Source organism: Microcebus murinus, chromosome 24 (assembly GCF_040939455.1).
Source record: "Microcebus murinus isolate Inina chromosome 24, M.murinus_Inina_mat1.0, whole genome shotgun sequence".
Classification (NCBI taxonomy): domain Eukaryota; kingdom Metazoa; phylum Chordata; class Mammalia; order Primates; family Cheirogaleidae; genus Microcebus; species Microcebus murinus.
In genome coordinates, this window is record NC_134127.1 from 24,896,029 (window position 1) to 24,917,441 (window position 21,413).

Genomic DNA, 21,413 nt, shown 5'->3' on the forward strand with positions numbered 1-21,413 from the left:
TGGTTGGCTATAGAACAAAAGGAACTATCTGAATCCAAGCTATTGCCTCTTAATCCTTTAATTGGACGAAGTCCTTCAGGAGGAAGCCCCATTCGTCGTTACTGAAGGGAATCAAAGCAAACACGGACGGAGACGCTGACTCACCTGCGTGCACACTTACACGGCTGGATGTATTCGCAAGACATGAATAAACACTCGTGGTGAAGGGCTCCGAGTTTATAAAAAAATTTATTTGTTTATGAGAGCCGTGATTTAGAAGATTAAAAAGTTCTCCTGGGAATATAACTTGGGGAAGCGCGGCAGAGGGCGGGACCGGCAATGGCGGCGTGTCAGAAGACGCCCAGACTCCCTGGGTTAACCCTGACTCCAGGCCAATGGCGTCTGCCGGCAGCGCCCAACGCGGCGTGGTCGGAGGCCCTGGCTGGCGACGGCTCATTTGGGACCTTTCTTCTTTTTCTTCTTCTTCTTCACCAGTGTTTCAGCTGGCACCATGTCCACTGCCTCCTCTACTGGCTTTTGCAGCTTTTGCTTTTCTCTCCTTTTTCTGGGTGTTGGGATCACATCCTGGTCACCGGGCGGCTGCACGTGATCCTCTGCAGCCTCGGCAGAAGCATCAGAGCTCTCGTCCTGCAGGGCGCGTCGGGGCTGTTGCGACACCGGGGCTCTCTTCTTCTTGGCCGGGCGCTCAAGGCTTCCTTCTTCCTCGCACGTCTCCTCTTCAGGCTGCTTGGCCTTGGGTTGGGGGTAACTCTCCCCATTTTTACCTGTTGCCTCTTTGTTTCTTTTCTTTCTCCTTTTCAATTCCGCTTGAGTATCTGAACCGTCAGGCCGGGGAGCTGTGACCTGGGGCTTGCTCTTCAGCTCTGCCATGCGCCTGGCAAAATACTCCTGGATGGTGAAGGCACTGGTTGTCGTCGTGGTGGTCTCATTCTCATCCGGAGTGGACGGGCTGGAATCATCCTAAGGTGGGGAAAAGAGTTAAAAGGCAGTCAAGCATCAATAGCTCAGCCCTCGAGGCACCCAGGAGGACTCCACTTGGGGCCACCCATAGCAGCTAGGAGACAAGGCTGGCGGCTGGGTTCTCCTTCTCTCCTTCCCCCTTCTGGGAGGCCTTAGCACCCCAGCTAAGTGCTGTGGGGGTGGTAGGCCGAACAGACAGAAGATAACTTAAGACATCAGGGCAGGGTGCAGTGGCTCCTGCCTGTAATCCTAGCACTCTGGGAGGCCGAGGCGGGAGGACTGCTCGAGTTCAGGAGTTTGAGACCAGCCTGAGTAAAAGTGAGACCCCATCTCTATCAGAAATAGAAAAAAAATAGCTGGGCATGGTGTTGAGTGCCTGAAGTCCCAGCTACTTGGGAAGCTGAGGCAGGAGGATTGCTTGAGCCCAGGAGTTGGAGGTTGCAGTGAGCTGTGATCACACCACTGCACTACACCCAGGGCAACAGAGAGAGACTGTCTCAAGAAAAAAAAAAATTTGCTGGCAAGTTGCCTAGATAAAATTCTCAATAAAACATCTCCCTAGAAACAATGTTACAGCAATTAAGTTCCCATAAAAAACAGGGACACTGAAGTTCTGGAGCTTTGTGATTTTGTTAGACACCGATCTCAGCTCCAGGACTATACAGGCCTTTATATGTTGACCTAGAAACTCAGATGCCACATATATAGGTTAAGTCTTCCCATGAGGACAGGAGCCGAGTTCCAACCTGGACCCTGGCCTGCCAGAGACACCTTCTTTCTCCCCCCACACAGACATGGCCACCCTCACAGCTGCTCCCAGAGAGAGAATGTGCCAGAGCTGAAACCGCACATGTTCCAGCCTCCTCCCCTCAGCTGGGGAAGGGGGCAACGGAGGTGCCCCATCTCTACTCCAACACAAACCAGATACTCATAACTGTCTTGGTCTTTTTTTTTTTTTAATGACTGTTTTAGTCCTGTTGTTATTAATAAATTTGAGGAAGTACTCATACATAATAGCTGGGATGAAGTGAGGTTTACATTTTAATTTAAATAAATACATTTCACTATAAAGCTTGAAAAGCCAAAGAAAATCCCTCAGAGGTTGGCATAAATAATGAAATGCCAGTGACACCACATGGGTGTGGCTGGCTGACAGGGAGGTGATAAAGACATGTATGAAAAAGGAAACACCTTCAAGTTGAAGAATATAAGAAATATGCCTTAAATAAAGTCAATGTCTAGAATAACTTTGCCCCAAAGAGACTTTTAAAATAATCAGGTCATTAAACAATAATGCTAACCTTAGGTTTCTATAATTCATTTATTCTTCCCGGAAGAGCCTGGTTATTTTACCCTTTCACGGTGGGAGAGTGGGAAAAGGGTTTCTGAATAAAGCAATTTCCAAATCAGGATTCTAAAAACTATTCTGAACTTGGCTGGCAAAGTCTGCTTGTGCAGCTAACTTAATTACAAACCAACACATATAAATGGACCCTGTATTTGCTTAACACAGTAGCCCTCAAAACCCAGCTCCTAGAATCAAAAGGAATATCCCATCTGAATATCTCACTAGAATCAAAAATAACATCCCATTTGAAATTCCAGCAGACTCAATATTGTATTAATAGACAACTAGGTTTTAAGTGGCCATCACCCCAGAGAACTTTCACCAAAGGGTGCCTTTATCAACATCACTACTTATCAAATCATTACTAGCCTTATTTTTTTAGGTTCTGGTCTGAAAAAACAAAAATCATGTGATTTTGAACTTTAGAATTTGAAAATATAAAATGCAGAATGTATGGAAACTAAGTTTGGGGAAGAAGTTTAAATTTTTTCTATTAGCATTCAATTTTTGCTGGAATCCCAACAAGTAATTTTCAGAAAAAATAAAAAATAGCTGCCCCAGGAGACAAAAACCAGGCCCCTTTGTTTGCTCTTCAAATACTAGAAAACAGCTGACATTTTACACAGCACAGTGATGGATCTTCTCAAGGCTCTCCTGGTGCTGGCCAATCCCAGTTTGATGAACAAGAATGATCCTGCCTCCACGTAAGGTAACACACCCACACGGGCACACGGCGCCGTGACAGTGGCCCATTTACGCAACAGAAGTCTCATCGATAGTTTCACAGCATTATCTCCTGCCCGCGTTACACAGACTCCCCTGTGGCCCCTTCTCTCACTTCAAGCCATCCCAATGCTAAAATATATATCGGCTGATCATACAATACAGGGACTCAAGTGCAGGCTTAAGGAAGTTGAATGATACAGAAAAAAATGTCAACATTTTTATTTCATTTTCTCTCTTCAAGAGACAAAAATAGATAAGACTTTTAAAAGAGCAAAAACACTATATTATCTAGTTCATAATTCATATAAATAAAAAATAGCCTGAAGCCAGCTTTAAGAGTTTTATAACCCATCAAATTAGCACATAAATTCACTTGACAAAGCATGGCTCCTTTTAAAGCAGGAAGTAAAACCCAAGTCCAACCTTCCACCCAGGTATGAATCCCTGTTGGGCAGGTATCAGGTATCAGACAACTTCCACTGTGCCCTTCCAGTGTGGAGAGACAGCCACTCGGCACAGCACTGCATTCCACCATTTGCGCTTTGACTACTCATGAGCATAGGTAGGTTCCGATGGTTCATGAGTACATGCCCTGTGCCACAACTGGAGCTAGAGGACCTTAATGCCTAAGCCCGTCTCTGACAATTCTGAATTCCCACTGAGGAAAACACAAAGAACAGATGCAAAGGAAAGATGCTCCTGCAGAGAGATAAACCCGCAAGGTATCAATTGTAACACGGCACAATCTTCTCAGGTCCCTGAAAGATACCCCAACCTACAAAGGCCCAGTTTTCTCAAGTGTCTACAGAACTCTGAGTTTGTTCTGTTTCTTTTAGGAACCCCTATGCGGAGGCTTTGCAGCTCAGTGAGCTACCTGTGCACCCTCTTCTGGGCTCACAGAGGACTTTGCTCTTGTGTATTCAAACGCAGGCACTGAGATCACCAGTAAAATGCTCAGAGAGGATTCCCCTGTTACTCTCGGAAAACTGTTAGCATCTTGTGGCAGGAAACGATAATGTTTGCATGGGGAACTCAGGCATCTGGAGCCAGATGTACCCTACACATATTACATGTATATACATAGCTTCCTACATATGACAAATACACCAGTACAGAGATGGAGTTTCAAAGGCAAAGCCTTTCCAGCTAGTTGGCCTTCCTCACATATTGCTGCTGGTCTTGAAGCTTTCTGATTTCCATGTGAAGACACAGAGGTCATGCCACAACTGTAATCCTTCAGTGAACTTTTCTTGTCATGAGCAGACACCCAGAGCTGAAGCACACTGCATTAGCAGTTGGGGCCATCAAACTGCTGGTGATGGGCCAATGCTTGCTCCCACCACAGCCTGCTATCAACGTGTTCTCGGTCAGTCTGTGAAATGTTAAGAAAGTTTGCCAAGTGAGTGGTTTGCAACATTCTGTATCTCTCCCAAACTTTTCAGCAAGACAGTTCTGACAAACCCAAATTATGTCTTCACATATCCCTGGGAGGCAGAAATTGCATCCATCCATGTTGGACAGAGATAAATTCAGTGGCTTTGTGACTCATCAAGATGAAGGTACCACTGAGACCCACTGCCTGGGTGGGTGGGTGGGTGGGTGTGTGTGTGTGTGTGTGTGTGTGTGTGTGTGTGTGTGTGTGTGTGTGTGTGTGCAGTAAACCCTTCTCCAGCCAAGGGGCAGAATGATTCACTCACTCACTTCGCTGGCCTAGAATGTTCTTCTAGACCCTGCATGAGCTTTTTTCAAGAGCAAGTGCAAGGCTGCTTCCTTCCGTAAGCCTGGTCCTTGTGAACCTCCTTTCTTGTTTACTACCCATAATAGCAATTAGTTGCTTCCATTTTCTGTTTCTGTATAATCTGCTTTGCAAGTATTTTCCCAAGGAAACAACAAGCTCCTTGCAGACAGGGATGGTTGCTATTTTACTTGTATTCACACGACCTCTCTGATGAGGAACACGGGACAGTTAAGTGCTCAGCAAAGCCACAGACACCAAACCCAAGTGGACCAAGGCTGGGAAGAGCTCCCCCACCCTCACGGAACCAAAATGCTCTGTGTCTGTCTGCATGCACTTGCCTGCGGTCAGGCAGGTGTCGAGATGGGGCTGGGAAGGGTGGGACGCCAAGGGAACCAGCGTTTTGAGTACTCATGCTTCTGTTCCCATGAAACCATTCCTTCTCCTCAGATGCCACCTTGCCCCATGACACAAACTGCTTCTTACCACGGGGTGCACCTGAGTGCCAGCTGCTGTTACCAGGCAATGACTGCCTGTGGCCCTCAGGGACACACAGGAACTCAGGGCAAAGGATGCATCCATTTCTCCTTCTCATCTATTATTCCACATGTTACCACTGCCACCTTCTAGGGAGTAAGTCGACTGGAAGGAAGCAAGGTGCTGTACGTATGGGAACTGGCATGTTCCTTGTGTGGGATGAGCTGAACACAAGCAGTGCTGGAATGGGCTGAACTACTCTTGCCATCAGGAGAAAAGGCTGCAGAGAAGAAAGTTCTAGAGCATATCGGATGCAAAGGCAGCAGCTCATCCAGAGAAGACACAGCTGGACAGAAGACCCACCAGCAGCCTCTGGTCACAGTTGGTAAGGTGCAGCCTGTTTTGTATCTAGAGCTGAAAACACAACCCGGGAAAGCTTCTGGTTCCAGGGAGTCTTCAAATGTGTTTGCCACCAACAGCTGAGCCACACAGCAATTCAGAGGCGCCAGTCAGAAGCATGACTCACGCCCCATGGCAGCACGTTCTTTCTTCTTTCCATGGCACTACCATGGTTGTCTGCATTTCCTTTGCGGTTTCCATCCAGTGTTTTACTGATAAAGAGCTATTTTTACACTCACAAAAAGTTTATTCGAGTATGAAATCTTACACTTTTTTCAAGACATCCATCACTCACATCTTGGAGTTAGGCTAAACACACAAAGTCTCCCTAATAACTAGCCTTAGGGAATTTGCCTGGGAGACACAATCACTTTCAGCATTAGCAAATATCACAGGAGTCAAAAATATGAAACCCCATAGATCGAACAGACATTTTGATTTAAAGTGGTGTTAAAAAGCAAAGATAAAATAACAGAATGAGACCTGCCTAGCAATGCAATCAGAAAACGCACATAGGAGTTACATAGTGTGAGCAAAGGTGCGAACAGGTACAGGAACCCACTGTGAGTATCACAAGCAAACTCTGCAGGCACCCCAGAAGGTTCTCTCTAGAACATGGACTGGCAAACTGGCCACGGCCCTATCTTCATACACCCTGCAAGATAAGAATGGTTTTTACATTTCTAAATGGTGGTGGGGGGGATATTTTATGACATGAAAATTTTATGAATTTCAAATACCAGTGTCCATAAAGTAAGTTCTGAATTTTGTAAGTAAAAAAATTATAGAAATTTGTTTTCTTTCTCATTACACAAGTACACATAACAGGTGCTAATTATTTGCTGAATGAATAAATTTATTATAAAATATGATCTGCTTTTGTGACTACTGTACTGCTTGACTTTTGGAAATGACAGATGCTTTTAAAGTGTACATACACACACACACCTTTATACATACACACACACACATATAGACACAGGTGGATTCGGAGGGGCTTGGACTTTGGTGGAGTCCTCGAGCTCAGTCTCCTGCCAGTGACAGATGCCTGCCTTCCTGTGTTACATCAGTGAACAGGAGACAGGCTGATAAATGCTGCTGGTTTTCAAGCAGCAAAGGATGATAGACAAGGAAAAGGTTTGGTTATGAAGTGATCTGACATCTAAGAGAATTCTTAACAACCCTGTAAGTACGCAGAGATACCTCTCCAATAATTAGGCACCAGAACTTTGCCTGGAATTTGCAAACTCAGATAAAGGAACTGGACTTCTTGGAGAAGACACAGGAACCTGGAGGGATGAGATACCTCCCTTGTCACTAGATTTCAGCAGAGAAATAAGAGTAATACCAAATTCCTCCTGTGAAGGCCAATGCTAACAAAGCTGCCTGTTTTATTTCTTTTCCTTTCTTTTTTTCCATATGCCTAGTCAGCTACTCAAATTACCACTCATTATGAAAAGCCAACATAAACGCATTTTAAACGGATGGCTCTGACAATGTCTCAAGTACCTGACATGGAATGGCAGAGGAGAGTCATCCTGCCTCTGGGGAAAGGGGCAAGAGAAAGGAGCAGGCTTCCTGCCTCCCTGCAAGGTCCTCAGGCTTGGGAAGCTGCAGTGACTCATGTGACAACATTTCACAACACAGTGACCACTGGAGATAAACGAGTCTCCTCCAAAGCCAGAGAAGATCAATGTGACACAGGGACCAGCTTCTTTGAATGAAGTCTAAAAATAATCCAAATTGACTGCATTTCAGTATTCTAGGTCAACTGGTTCCCTCCCCTGCTCTCTAAGGCAGGACAAAGAGCTTTTATAAACAGCTGGAGGCTAGAACTTGAATCACACAGAAGCAGAGGCTTCCAGAGTGTTATGTCTCTTCCATCTTACTCCACAGAAGATTTGAGAATTGCTTTAGAATCATGACAACTCAAATTTAGGCTCCTTATTATAGAAAGCATAGTAGTTTTTGAAGATTTTAGAGAACTTAAAATCTTTTTAACAAAAAAAATCTTTATTTTGAAACTAAGAGTAGATTATGAATACTTACCTGGAATAATCCATTGACAGTATTTTGAAAAGAAAGGTAAATTCATTTAGGCTAATAATACAGTTGATTAATAAAAAACATGTCTCTTCCTAATTCTTACTATATAAGGCTAATATTTTCACAGACTCTTTTTAATATACCAGAAATCAATGTAGCAAATAAGAATATTTTAAAATTATTTTTAGGAGCAAATTTGGTAGGGCAAAATAATTCTATGTTTAAAAGATAATGAAGTTGGTAAACCAAATTAAATTCTGAACTCAGTGAGTCATGTAAAAAAAGTAAATGATACAAAATAATATACTGGATAGATCTCATGTTAAGTGTTCTCAATAAATTAAAAAAAGATAATACCCTGGGACAATTTATTTTTAGGACAGAGAGAAAGTAAACAACAACTATTACAAAACAATTCTATCCAAGAAAAACTCTTACCAATTAAACTGAAATTACAATTCCAAGGAGCTGATAAAAAATAAATATTATTACTGCTATTAAATATATAATCCTATAATGACCTCTTCTCTTGGTTTTACATAAGCTATAATAATTTCATCTTATAAGCAAAAAAAAAAAAAGGATATTAGAAGTTTAAATGAAAATGAACAAGAAGCCAGGTGCAGTGGCTCACACCTGTAATCCTAGCACTCTGGGAAGCCAAGGCGGGCAGATTGCTCGAGGTCAGGAGGTCAAAACCAGCCTGAGCAAAGCGAGACCCCATCTCTACTATAAATAGAAAGAAATTCATTGGCCAACTAATATATATAGAAAAAATTAGCCAGGCATGGTGGCGCATGCCTGTAGACCCAGCTACTCGGGAGGCTGAGGCAGCAGGATTGCTTGAGCCCAGGAGTGTGAGGTTGCTGTGAGCTAGGCTGATGCCAGGGCACTCTAGCCTGGGCAACAGAGTGAGACTCAGTCTCAAAAACAAAAAGAACAAGAAATACAGTCTCCCTACCTGCTCAGAATTCAAGAAAGTTCCTTAAAGCAAGACCTGCCTCTTATTTGTAAAAAAGCATGCTTGTAATCCCTAACCGACCCAAACCTCCTGAAAGTCAATGTCCTATATATCACAGTGCTTCTCAAACGATCAGGAATAAAGGATTTGGTTTTTTGGTCTGTTTATTTTTTGCCTTTTCAAGTCTTCAATCCATCATGGGGCAAGATTTTTGTAAAATAAGACAAAAAAATTAAATATTAAAAAGTCATATAAAACTCAAGTCCTAATTTATAAAAATTACTAACAACCTACTAGAAAAGTTTCTAAAAGTTTACTCTTAATTTCTGTCCTTGTCACAGGCTGGTCTATGGACCATACTTTGAATGGCATTGCTATAAAATATTAGCTACCAAAAGAAGGAGAACAGATGCTGAACTCAACATAGAGGTGGCACTGATCTGAGTGTCAAAGATCTGATTTGCAGCTGACAATGTGTGATACTGGGTAAGTCACTGGCCTTTCTGGGCCTCAAGTGAAATCACTGGCAAGACAAGGAAGTAGGGTTACTCAGTAACTTTTTCCAAACAGTTTTAGTATCACATGCTCTTCTTCAAACAAAATCTTGGAGACTTGGCCAATGTGTACAACACATCAGGGGAGCTTTGGCTCAGGGGGTTCGTTGAAGCAAGCCACAGCTCATGTCCTAGCCTCCCCCCTAGCCTTCTAAGTAAAGGCCCCTGGGGTTCCCAGAGCTCTATGGAACCCAGTTTGGAAAATAATGGATGTATTTTTTAAGGTCCATTACAATTCTAACATTCATTATAGCCTAGATAGTTTCAGAGCACTCAGCAACAGGAGATTAATGAAATTTTGAGAATGCAATTGGATCTTTAATATGATATAATATGCACAATTCTTAAAGTTGTCATTTTCTTTTGGAAATCTAACAATTGGCTGTCACAGAATTGTCCAGCCAACCGGTTTCTTCCAAAACTGGTAACAAAGAATCAAGCCTGGGCTCCCCAATCCTGTAAAGCCTCGAGTTGTAAACTGGGTCCTCTTTGAGGCTCACAATGGCTGACGATGAACTCAAGGCTGGACCTCCAGGCTGGCCCACTCTTCTGGCCCTTCCTGGGGGGCCAGGAAGAGACCATGGGGGGGACTCAAGTCAACAGGGTCCCCACCATGCTTGGTGAAGCAAAGTTTCACCGTCTCTGGCAGCCTGTCCCCACGCTCCCACCCAAAGGTAGGTTCCTCCTCATCCTGCTTCATCACGTCAGGATGAAAATCTGAGAAACAATGTCAATTCTGCTTTCCTGGCAGGAGAGAAGGACAGAAAGAAAAATAAGGGAGTATTTCACTCTTCTCCTCCCACACTAGGCCATCTGTGTGTCAATTTCTTATTATCACAAAAGCTCTTAAAACCATTTGCTTCATCTGTCACCAAACAAAAAGCCAAATTTAATCCTTTCAGGCCAAACCTAAGTCCTGGTGAAATTCTAACTAAACAAAATGGCCCAGGGACTTATAACCCTGGGTGTCTTTCCCTCACCGCTTTTTCTTTTCTTCTTCTTCTTCTTCTTCTTTTTTTTTTTTTATGAGTGTCTTATAATGATGTTATGTTTGCTGACCTACACGACAACATAAATTTTTACTGGTACTAAAACAACTTTCAAAAAAAGCCATGACCCACTTTCTCCTTTCTGGCTCCCCTAGAAAGTAGAGGCAGGCTCCAAACCCTGTTTGAAGTTCCTGCTGCCAGGAGATGGCCAGTTTATGTCTCCTGTCCTAGAACAGGAAAAGGATGCACTCTCGGCACCATGTGCTAGGGCGAGATAAGACCAGAGATTCTGTCCTCAGCACCTTATCAGCTTTTCCTGCTACTTTCCAGGGCAGATATGGCTGGCAATGAACTAAACTCGATTAAGGGGGGCTGGGTGTGTGAGTGGCTTGGGGTTGGAGGGAGTGAGGTGGGCAGGGGTGTAGAGAAGAGGTTCTTCGTATATCTTAAAATCGTTTGCTGCCAGCCCCTGCCCCCCACCTCAACTGCCTTTTCTTTTTTTAAAACACACAGATTTTGCATCTTTGTTAAACTGTAGCAACTGGGAGAGAGGTTTTTATAAGAACTTCCTCTCTGGTTGGAATGAAGCACCACTTTCCTTGCTTGGAGCCCTGCCCCTAACTGCTTGGGGCTACCAGCTTCTGGGCACGTAGCACAAGGCAGATGAGAGCGCAGAGGAGGGCATGGCTTCTTGCCTTCTACAGGCACCTGAGCCCCCCTCAACCAGCTGCATCTTCTGGGGGCCAGGACAGTAGCACCCTCACAGTGCCAAAACACAAGCGAGGCTATGGGACACGTCTTCAAATATAGAAGCATGTCATTGATGAGCTGCTTTGTTTTGCAATAACACACACCTGTGAATCTTCGCATTTTGGGGGAGAGATTGGGAGTGGGGAAAATATAACTGCTGGGAAAGAATCCAGACTAAGCAAGGAAACTTGAAATTAGTTATGGATGCAGTTATTTCTAACGAACTCCAGTGAAAGCACGGCTGAGTATCCCTTATCCAAAAAGCTTGGGACCAGAAGTGTTTTAGATTTCAGAGTTTTGGATTAGGAATAATCAACCTGTGATATAAATTTGGCAGTCTTCTTTTAAAAACATTTTTATTATGGAAAATTTCAAACATATAGAGAAGTAGGGAAAATAGCATTATGAACCCAATGCACCCATTACTCGGCTTCAACAATTATCAACATGTAACCATTATCCCTCTATTAATCCAAAGCAAATTACAGACATTATATACTTTCCCCTGTAAGTATTTCAGTATGTATCTCTAAAAGATGACAGCTCTAAGAAAAATCCATAATTATATTACCACATAAAAAGATGAAAAAAAGTCCTTAACCTCACGAAATATCTAGTCTGTGGTTCACATTGCCTTTACTGACTTACAATTTATTACAATGTACTTGAGTCAGTTTCAGATAAGATCCATATATTTATATGATTATTTAATATGTCTCTCATCTCTTTTAAGCTACTGGCCCCCATCCCCTCTCTTTTGTTTTTGTAACAGTCCTTGATGAAACCAAACCATTTGTCCCGTAGAGTCCTCTCATACTCTGAACCTTGCCAAATACGTCCCTGCGGTACAGGTTAGCACGTTGCGCTGGGAAGTTCAGGCGAGAGGGGGCCTTACTTTCTAATGCAGCACTTTTCCCACGCAGTGTGTCGCTTTATGAGAAACTGGGATGGACTCATGGTTAAATATCAAACACCATGTAGGCTCACGTCAAAAGTACTCAGGTCATTATCTGTGCATACCACAGACTTCTTCTGTATGCTGATTTTGTACCCCACAACTCTACTGAATCCATCTATTAGCTCTAAAGTTTGGCTAGAGTCTTTGGGGTTTTCTACATGCCATTTGCAGGCAGAGATAATTTTATATAACACTTCTTCCTTTTCCCATTTGGAGACTTTTCTTTTTCCTGTCTGATGGCTCTTGCTAGAACCTCCATTCTGATGCTGAGCAGAAGAGTTGAGAGTGGACATCCTTGCTCGTACCAGATCTTAGAGGAAACACTCCCACGTCTTTCTCTATTGATTGTGATGTTAGCTGTGGGTTTTTCATAAATGGCCTTTATTTTGAGGAACTTTCCTTCTATACCTAAACTGTTTAAAGTTTTTATCAAGAAAAGAATGTTGAACCTTGTCAAATGCTTTTTCTGTGTCAGCTGAGATGATCATGTGGCTTTATCTTTCAGTCTGTTAATGTGACACATCACACTGATTGGTTTGAGTATGCTAAACCAGGGGTAAATTCCACACAAATAAGGGTCTAGCCAAAAAAGAAATAAAAAAAAAAAAAAAATCCCATTTACAATACCCAAAAAAAAAAAAAAAAAAGACAAGAAAGAATTTTAATAAGGGAGGTATAAAACCTCTATACTGATAACTATAAAATATTGACATATGCACCCAATCCTTTGGCCCCGCACTGGAGGCCTTTGCTCCAGGTGACTGTGTATGTCTCGGACTTCCTGACTAGATTGGGAAAATGGATTACGTCTTATTCATTTAATCATCTGTCATGTAACACTGCTATTGGATGATAAGGAAAAACATCTAAGTAGAAAAGGAATTAGAAAGGGAGGAGGGAACTGAAAAGGAAGAAAACAACTAAAGTCATATTACTTAGAAGAACTACAAAATAGGCCGGGCGCAGTGGCTCACGCCTGTAATCCTAGCACTCTGGGAGGCCGGGGCGGGCAGATTGCTCAAGGTCAGGAGTTCAAAACCAGCCTGAGCAAGAGTGAGACCCCGTCTCTACTATAAATAGAAAGAAATTAATTGGCAAATTAATATACACAGAAAAATTAGCTGGGCATGGTGGTGCATGCCTGTAGTCCCAGCTACTCGGGAGGCTGAGGCAGCAGGATTGCTTAAGCCCAGGAATTTGAGGTTGCTGTGAGCTAGGCTGACGCCACGGCACTCACTCTAGTCTGGGCAACAAAGTGAGACTCTGTCTCAAAAAAAAAAAACAAAAAAAAAAAACAACTACAAAATAGTGAGAGTTTACCTGAAGGGAGGCATTACTAAGACTGTAGCTTTGTGTAAAGACAATACCAAGTCAGCCTAAGCCTGATCCTATAGTTTTAAAACACAAACGACTAGCAAGTAGGCTCTGTTTATGGCTCTCTTATAACTTCAACTCATAGCTGATTTTACTCATTAATTTTAAGAAAGTGCCCCCAAAGTATCAGCCTAACAGTTCTAGACCCTTATAAGGATGCCTAATAAGGAGTCTAAAATAAGTTTCAGTGCTACACAGAAATAAAGGAAAACTGACTTTACTGACTGCCAGAGTCTACTCCACAATTTCCTACAGAAGATGCCTTCATCCTAGAAAGGGTACTGACATTAAATGTTCAGATTGACTTAGGAGTAAAGTAGCTTCCCAGGTCAGCTTTTCTGTTTGTAGAAAAAGAAACCCCTCGAAATCTGGTTTACTGAAATCAAGACATAAAATAAGTTTAAAGACTTCTTAAAAAGCTGTTTGGAGTTCAGGCTCACAAGATGCTTCAAAACCAGTCAGGTAAAACTTAGAACCTCTGTGTGATTGTAGGAGTCAGAATGAGAATTACAGAAGGCGTCTGGACAGTCAGTGGTGGGAGGCTGGATGTCATGACTGCTACTACTTAACTTAAAACAACTTTTTTTGATGCAGAAAAGATAAATTTGTCAAAAAACAACAGATGACATATCAATGATGACCAAACCATTTTAGCCTTGTGCTCTTTGGCAGAGACTGGCTGCTGTTTGAAGAAAGACAAACCCTGAGTGAACTTCTTAACCACTTCAGTACGAGCGTCGACTATAGTCGACAGCCACAGATGAACAGGCACAGCTGAGTGTCGACTATAGTTAACAGTCGTGATATGACTTTTCTAATTTTTCATTTATCAAAATAAAATTGTGAACATTTAAAAATAAAGTAATAAAAACATACATGTATATGTTACCTTTTCTGATTTACATTACAAGTAAAGCTTCCTGTAAAGTAAAACAAGCTTTCAGTGCTTGAAAGCTTTCCTCATCACACAAGAGCAAAACGGACGCGTCGGCAATGCACAGCACAGACCACCGTGAGTGCCGTGCCGAAGTGGTTAAGAGGCTCAGTTAGCTTCAGATACGAATTAACAAAATCTCAAAACCCAGAAAAACCTACCAGCAGTCTGATTCCTAGTCAACATAAAGAAATTATAATTTAAATCTTAAGAGATAAATTTAATTAAGAGAAAAAAATTATTTGGAAAACTTCCATAAAGTTTTAGGCTAGCTGAAGATTTGAGTTTCAAACAGAAATTTTTGGTTGTTATAAATTAGTTCAAATGGAATTATATAAGATTACAATTTAATGACAGATAAGCATCAAAAGAGATTCTAAACTACACTTGGAGCTATTAGTGAAATCCTACTAATTTAGGGCTAAGTTTAAGCTGCTTCTTGCATTATTCTTGGAAGGACTGGCCTAGCAAATTAACAAGTCAGAATCTTAGTTTAATATGTTCCTGACAAGACTCTTAAGACTCCATTCAATAGTGTTTTGGTAGTAAATTATCCAAATTACTTAATCACAAATAGTTTGAATTACAAAGAACTCCTAAGGCAGAGGGAAATGTTTATTTAAATTACTATAAAAATGCTTTCAGGTAGTTTCAAGCAATAGGGTAACTCTCACTTATATACAAACATTTGTTGTACTAATTACAATTAGTTCTTATAATAGCAATCCCATTGGGACAGTTTGAACAATAAGCTGGGGTTGAAGCTGTTTTTTCCTTTAGAACAAAGGTTCTTAAACCCCAAACCCAGATAAAAAAAAAATCTTGAATACAAATATTTTCACAACACTGAACTAATTAGTGCTGAAAGATCAATGTTTAAGTACCCAATATGTAAATATATGTTGCTTGTATATGTACATCTACATTAATGTGTATACAACAATCTTTTCCCCACGTAAGGAAGGAGTAATATGTATTATATTCTAAATAAAGATGATGTACTGAGAATAATCTTTTCCTCTTTAGCTAGACAAGTGTTTAGGTTTGTTACCATGAAGATAAAATTAAAGATGGTAGGATTAGCTACCTGAAAAGATTCTGGGCTGGGTATATCACTACCAGATTAAGGGATTTTGTATGGCTAACATGGCAGAACTAGGCCAGGGTGAGGAACAAAATGATATGGTCCCTTCCATCAGTGAAGGTGTCCAGGTTGTATGTGGCATCACTGGTGCCTTTGGTTCATAATTCCCATCCCTTATATCCATATTGTCACTGATCTCAAGATGCCTTGTGCATTGGTGGTATAGTGTAAGCACAGATGCCTTCCAAAATGACTTGTCATCTTACAGAATTACTCTTAATAATTTGTTTGCTTCCTTGTCAATATATTTAAAAAGTCATCACAAGTAATTTAGGGAGGCGAATTTTGTGATGGCCAGAGAAACCTATTATTGTATCAGTTCCTCTGTGGTTTTTGTTTTGTTTTTTTGTAGTAACTAACCATTTAAGTCTGTGACAGTCTGGAATAGGATAAGTTAGGTATAATTTATCATGTGCCACCATGGGAAGAGCCTTAAGTTTTAGGTAAATTTCTTGTGACAATTAAATCTATAATTGAATGTCAAGGCTAAGTCTGTGAATAGCATCAATACTTTCTGAGCCAACGAAAGAGGGACAAGGACTTGATGTTATTCCTTACTCTCTCTCACATGATTAGCTCTTAGATCATACTCATTTCTACAACACCAAGTAGCTCAGCTGTCTTGGTGAAGAGGGGAAAGGTGTCAGCAAAAGGTGTGAGTTGTACAGTTCACACATGATTTTTCCTAGGCAAGGAGAACCAGGGCAGTATGAACAGAATTATAACCCTGAGAAAGAGAGAAGGAAAAAAAGCGTCCAAATCTCTCAGCTGGCTGCCGCATCGGTAGGCCCTATCCAGCCCATTTTAAGAAAATTAAGACTGATGCCCCTCAATGAATTTCACTCCGAGCTGGCCACTGTCGCCTGGCAGGCCTCTTGGGCAGCAGCCAGCTGGCCTGAGGTCAGGCTCCCATTGTTGGGGACAGAAAGGAGCTGGACCCCATGACTGGTCAATGCAGGGGCACAAAGGGCCAGCCCCCTCCAAAGATCTGGGTTCTGAAGAGCTACCTGTGGCGTCAGCGCAGGACCCAGGACTCCCGGCAGGCCAGCTCCTCTCCCTGCCCGACCCTGCTGTTTCTGCCTCTGCTCTAGCCAGCAGTCATGAAAGCTTCCTGCATGCCAAGTCCCAGGGAACCAACTGCAACAACCCTTGCACCCAGCACCCCTTCCCCAAGAGCGCTCAGCTGGTGGCGGATCGTGCCCCACTTCTATCCCTAGCATCACAGCACCCACGAGCCAGCATGTCCATTCTACTGTCTCAGTCGTCTCCTTGGTCTGAGTAAATCATCTCATGAGACAACAATTATCGTGCATGTGTGTAAGTGGCAGGCAGGTAGGCAATACGTGCACTCTGGTTACAAAAAAGTAGACTTTAACAGTTTGACTCTTACCCAAGTTTTCCCCATAAGCTCTGTTACTTTTAATGTGGAACTTAATATTTTTTATGAACACATAAATTGTGTTACAGCAGGAACGTCTATATTTGACACGTTATACTTGTATCTTCTGTTTGACATTAATACTTCGGAGGAGCTTACCTTAAGTGTCATCTTTCAGACTACTTCGTAAGTTACATGACAGCAGGATCCATGTACCTGGCAAGGAGCCATGTGAGGGAAACTAATGATAAAAGTGGATCCAGCGGGGATGATGATTCAGGTTATATAGTGAGTCACTGTGGGGCTTCTTTAAAAAGTGAGTGTATTGAAGGACACTGGGAAGATGAAATCAATAAAATCCAGAAAATGGAAAATTCTATAAGACAAGGAACTCAAAGTATCTTTTTTTTTTTTTAGCGTATTATGGGGGTACAAGTGTTAAAGTTACATATATTGCCCATGCCCCTCCTCCCCCCTCAAGTAAGAGCTTCAAGCGTGTCCATCCCCCAAACATTGCACCTCTTACTCATTGTGATTGTATATACCCATCCCCTCCTCCCCACTCCCACCCTCCCGACACCCAAAAAATATTACTCCTCTATTTAGGTGTTGATCCGTTAATACCAATTTGCTGGTGAGTACATGTGGTCAAAGTATCTTTAACAATAAATGGCAAAGAAAAAAGAGAGAAGAAATGGAAACCTACAGGTTAAAAGAGTCTAAAAGATACTATTGATTACTTGCAATATATAGACCTTGTTGGGGTCCTGATTCAAACATGTACACAAACTAAAAACTCACGAGACAACCGGGGAAATTTAAACATTGGCTGGATTTGATGATATTGAAGAATGGTGCTTGATTTATTTAGGCATAGTAACGGCACTGTGATTATGTGTGTTTAGGAGTCCTTATCTTTTAGAGATATATCATAAATACTTACAGATAAAATGATACGCCTAGGAGTTGCTTCAATAATGGGAGAGACAGTGGGTGGGAATACAGCTGGAATGGGGTCATCATCATTATTCTCTCTACTTGTATGTACATTTAAAGGTCTCCATACTGAAGAGTCGTAAAGGGTGAATGTACATCTGCTGGTATCATATTAGGAGAGTTTCCTGGAGTGTAGTGAACCACCCAAGGCATCTGTGTCTAAGTGAAAGTGGTCACTAAGTGACCACTGGCAGTTCCATTATACCAAGAGAAATAATCATGGACACACAGAACAAACAAGCCCAAGGGGAAGCCAACCGAGGCAGAAGGTGACCCCATCTACGCGCTGACTCAGACAGGAACAGAGAGGACAGTGAAGCGGTGGGTTTCCCTTATGAGATCATAGATTGGCCTCCAGCAACAACTACTAATGTTAGAACAGGGTTTTTCCCTGAAAGAGTCACAATTCCTCTCCCTGGCAAAACAGGAACTGATCCAACAGGAATATTATGTAATCCCAGGGAACGGAGGAGCCGGGGAAAAGCAGGATGCGGGTGGGGACGGGGATGGAAAGGCAGAGCCATTCGTGGGGCGTGGAAGGGACGGGCCTAGGCCAGCTTCCCGCCAGCCTTCCTCTTCCAGCCTGCACCTTCTCCTCGCCCCTGATGACCAGACAGGTTGTCAGAGCATGGGCAGGGGCAGGAAATCTTCTGCACAGCTGACAGAGGAGCTGAGGGGTCCTGGGTGATAAGAAGAGAGATGGGCCAGTGAACGGGGGCACGTGGGACAGGCCCCTTTCTCTCTTTTTTCTAGCTTTACTGAGATATGACAGATAAAAAGTATCTATGTTTAAGATGTACATGATTTATTGATATACGTATGTATAGTGAAATGATTACCACAATCAAGCTACTTAACACATGCATCACCTCACACGGTTACCGTGTGTGTGTGTGTGTGTGTGTGTGTGTGTGTGTGTGTGTGTTGAGGACATTTAAGATTTCTCTCAGTAAATTTCAAGCACACAATAAATTTGTATTAAATACGTCACCATGCTGTACGCTAGGTCTCCAGAACTTCTTTATCTTAGAACCTGCAAGTCTGACCCTCTGACCAAAGGGGCTTCCTCTCACTGTAGATAGCCCAGTGGTCACAGGAACGGCATTTTAGGAACTTCTCAGATAGCACGGGGACCACAAGCAACACACAGCACAGGCCCAGTGGCGGAGCCACAGATGCAAGCTCCTGCAGACACCAAACGTGCTCACCTCACCGCTGTTACCTCTGGCTGTGGGGATCATGGGTGTTTTTCCTTCTTCCTAATGCATCTCTTTAGGTCATAATTTTTCTTTTTTTTTGTAAAATAAAAATATATATATTTGAGATTAACCCCACAAGCTTAGGGCACAGTCGTCTCCATGAGGATGGCTGCGTGTAGGAGGTCTGACTGCCATTGTACCTGTGTGGCGTCGCAGGTGCTGGCCCGTGGCAGGGTGGCTCCTGCCAAGCTCACTCCAGGGTCCCGCCTCGTCTCTCTCACTTCCAGAAGGTCCCAAAGCCTCTATCAAGGTTCTTCCCCCACGACACCCACTGGCGTGTCCACAGGGAGTCTATCGGGGCTGAACAGCCTACCAGTGCACAAGTGACAGGAAAAAGCATCCTTGCAAGAATGAAGGAGGCTCACCAGGAAGACGTGACTCAAGGACAGAGAGGGCTCAGGCAGAGTGGTTGGGTCCAGCAAACAAGGACGGACCTCAGAGCATCAGGTGAAATGTGGAGGAAAACCATTAATGGCAAGTACGATGAAATGACAGGCAAGTGAAGGCCCAGAGTGTGTGAAGGAAGCAAGGGTGTGGCTGCGAGGGGGGCCCAGGCGACAGGCAGTGTTTGAGCAGAGGTCTCAGTCCAGAGCGTCTCGCCTCCACACGTCTGCCCTGCTGCCCCGTCCCTCCCAGGGGAGCCGCACTACCGCCATCCACGCCCGGCTGGACCCCAAGTCCTGGGGCCTCTATTGCCCAGTATTCCTCCACTCTGCTCCTTTCCCTGCAGCTCTTGGCTGCAACGGTGGCTCAGGCTTCCAGCACTCTCTGGAACAGCAAGCAGCCTCCAACTGGTGCCCTTTCCTGCTCTCATTCTTGTTTTCTTATCTCTTTCTAAAATGCATAAACAATCCTTCTCCCATTGTCCCCCAATTCAAATCCCACAGCTTTTAAGTACATGCAAATACCGTCTATGTCCCATGTTTTAATGGGGGTCTCTGGGGAAAATCCCCTTTATGAAGCCCACGCTCATTCTGCAACACTCATCCCAAAAGTCCAAACTAATTTGTAACAAGACTTCCTTTGGACACCAAGCTGCCTCTCAAATATCTGCAGCCTGTAGTGGCCTCAACTCTTCTCAGTGGAGGCTCACATGGCAAATGTCATGTATACAGCATGCTGGGGGCAACTGCTCGCAAGGTGTGAAGTGATCAGCCCAGGACGCCAGCTGCCCCAGGCCCCCAGCCACATGGATGGTGGGTAGAGTGGATCAATACCTCGGTACCCCTACAAACACCAGCTGCTAAACTAGGCCCGAGGAATAAAGTTGATGGGTGAAACTTGCCTGTTAAGCTACAATTAGAATTTAGGCTTCAGTGCAAAGTTGGAAACACAGCTATGTTCTTTTAAAAGGATTGGTAAGTTATTTTGGTTTGGGGAGCCCCAGCCCCCATCTTTGTGGCTGCACCTGACGTACTTAGGGCATGTGCTGGCCACACTGTGTGCTCCCTGAAGGGACAGACCACACTGTGTCCTCACAGCCCATTGCTAAGAGTGCTTGGCACACGGCACATGCTCAAGAGCTGGTTATGGGATAAATGAATGAAGCAAAGCAGATTTCCAACAAAGAGAAATACTCTTAGAGATGGAACTAATGGGAGATTTGCAAATGGTATGCCACATGCAGACCACAGGGACTCACACCAGGTTTATGAATGATATTTTCAAGATCTTGAGACTAACAGTTACATCTACAGGTAAATGTGATAGCAAAGAACAAACTACTTTATGGGCCAGGATTGCTTTACTGTGGTGATACGGCCTGTCTGTGCAGGACCTGGTACTGGTAACAAACAGCATTCTGTGTTGTATTGCTCACAATGTAGCTGCAGCCTGTGCGAATTACTTATATCGTAATGTGTGTTATATACAATTCTAACAAATAATGTGTGATTATACACAACACATCACTTTGCTGTCTGAGCTGCCCATCTCACAGCCTGTTCCGGTCCGCTGCTTGGCCTCTTCCCTAGCAAGCACCTTTCCCTCCAGGTGGAACGGACTGCACACCACGCCCCGTGGACGGCCTCGCTCTACTTCCATCTCTGCTGAGTCACACTCCCCCGAGGGCTTCTCAGTGCACTACTCCCAGCCTCATTAAAATCTGTCGACTTCCTACTATGTGCCAGCACTTTGCTCAGGGTGGAGATGCAAGCGATGATGACAAAAGCATGGTCCTTGCCCTTGAGGAGCTTCTAGAAGCATCAGCTTGAGTAGTTGCTGCTCCCAAGTCTGTGTCTCCTGGTGTTTGCATTCCCTAAACTATTGCAATGAGCATATCATCTATATAATCCCCCATTAGCTTGGCTACAAAAAAATTTCAAACCAAATTATTACTTATGGCAAGTTTTCCTGAGCCAAGAGCTATGTTCCTTAGCTTGGTTTGCTCAAATGTTCGCACCTAGACTATTATCTTCTTACCAAA

General features: G+C 43.3%; 1 protein-coding gene across 2 annotated transcripts in view; it reads right to left on the reverse strand.

Moving 5' to 3' along the window:
* Positions 1 to 209: 209 nt before the first annotated feature.
* The window catches only part of PINX1 (PIN2 (TERF1) interacting telomerase inhibitor 1), a 58,195-nt gene continuing 36,991 nt past the window's right edge, over positions 210 to 21,413 (reverse strand). For both annotated transcript variants that reach the window (XM_012775472.3, XM_075997181.1), the window contains exon 7: positions 210 to 960. In XM_012775472.3, the coding sequence (XP_012630926.1) occupies positions 433 to 960 (528 nt within the window). In that variant the 3' untranslated portion in view covers positions 210 to 432. The remainder of the gene's footprint in view (positions 961 to 21,413) is intronic.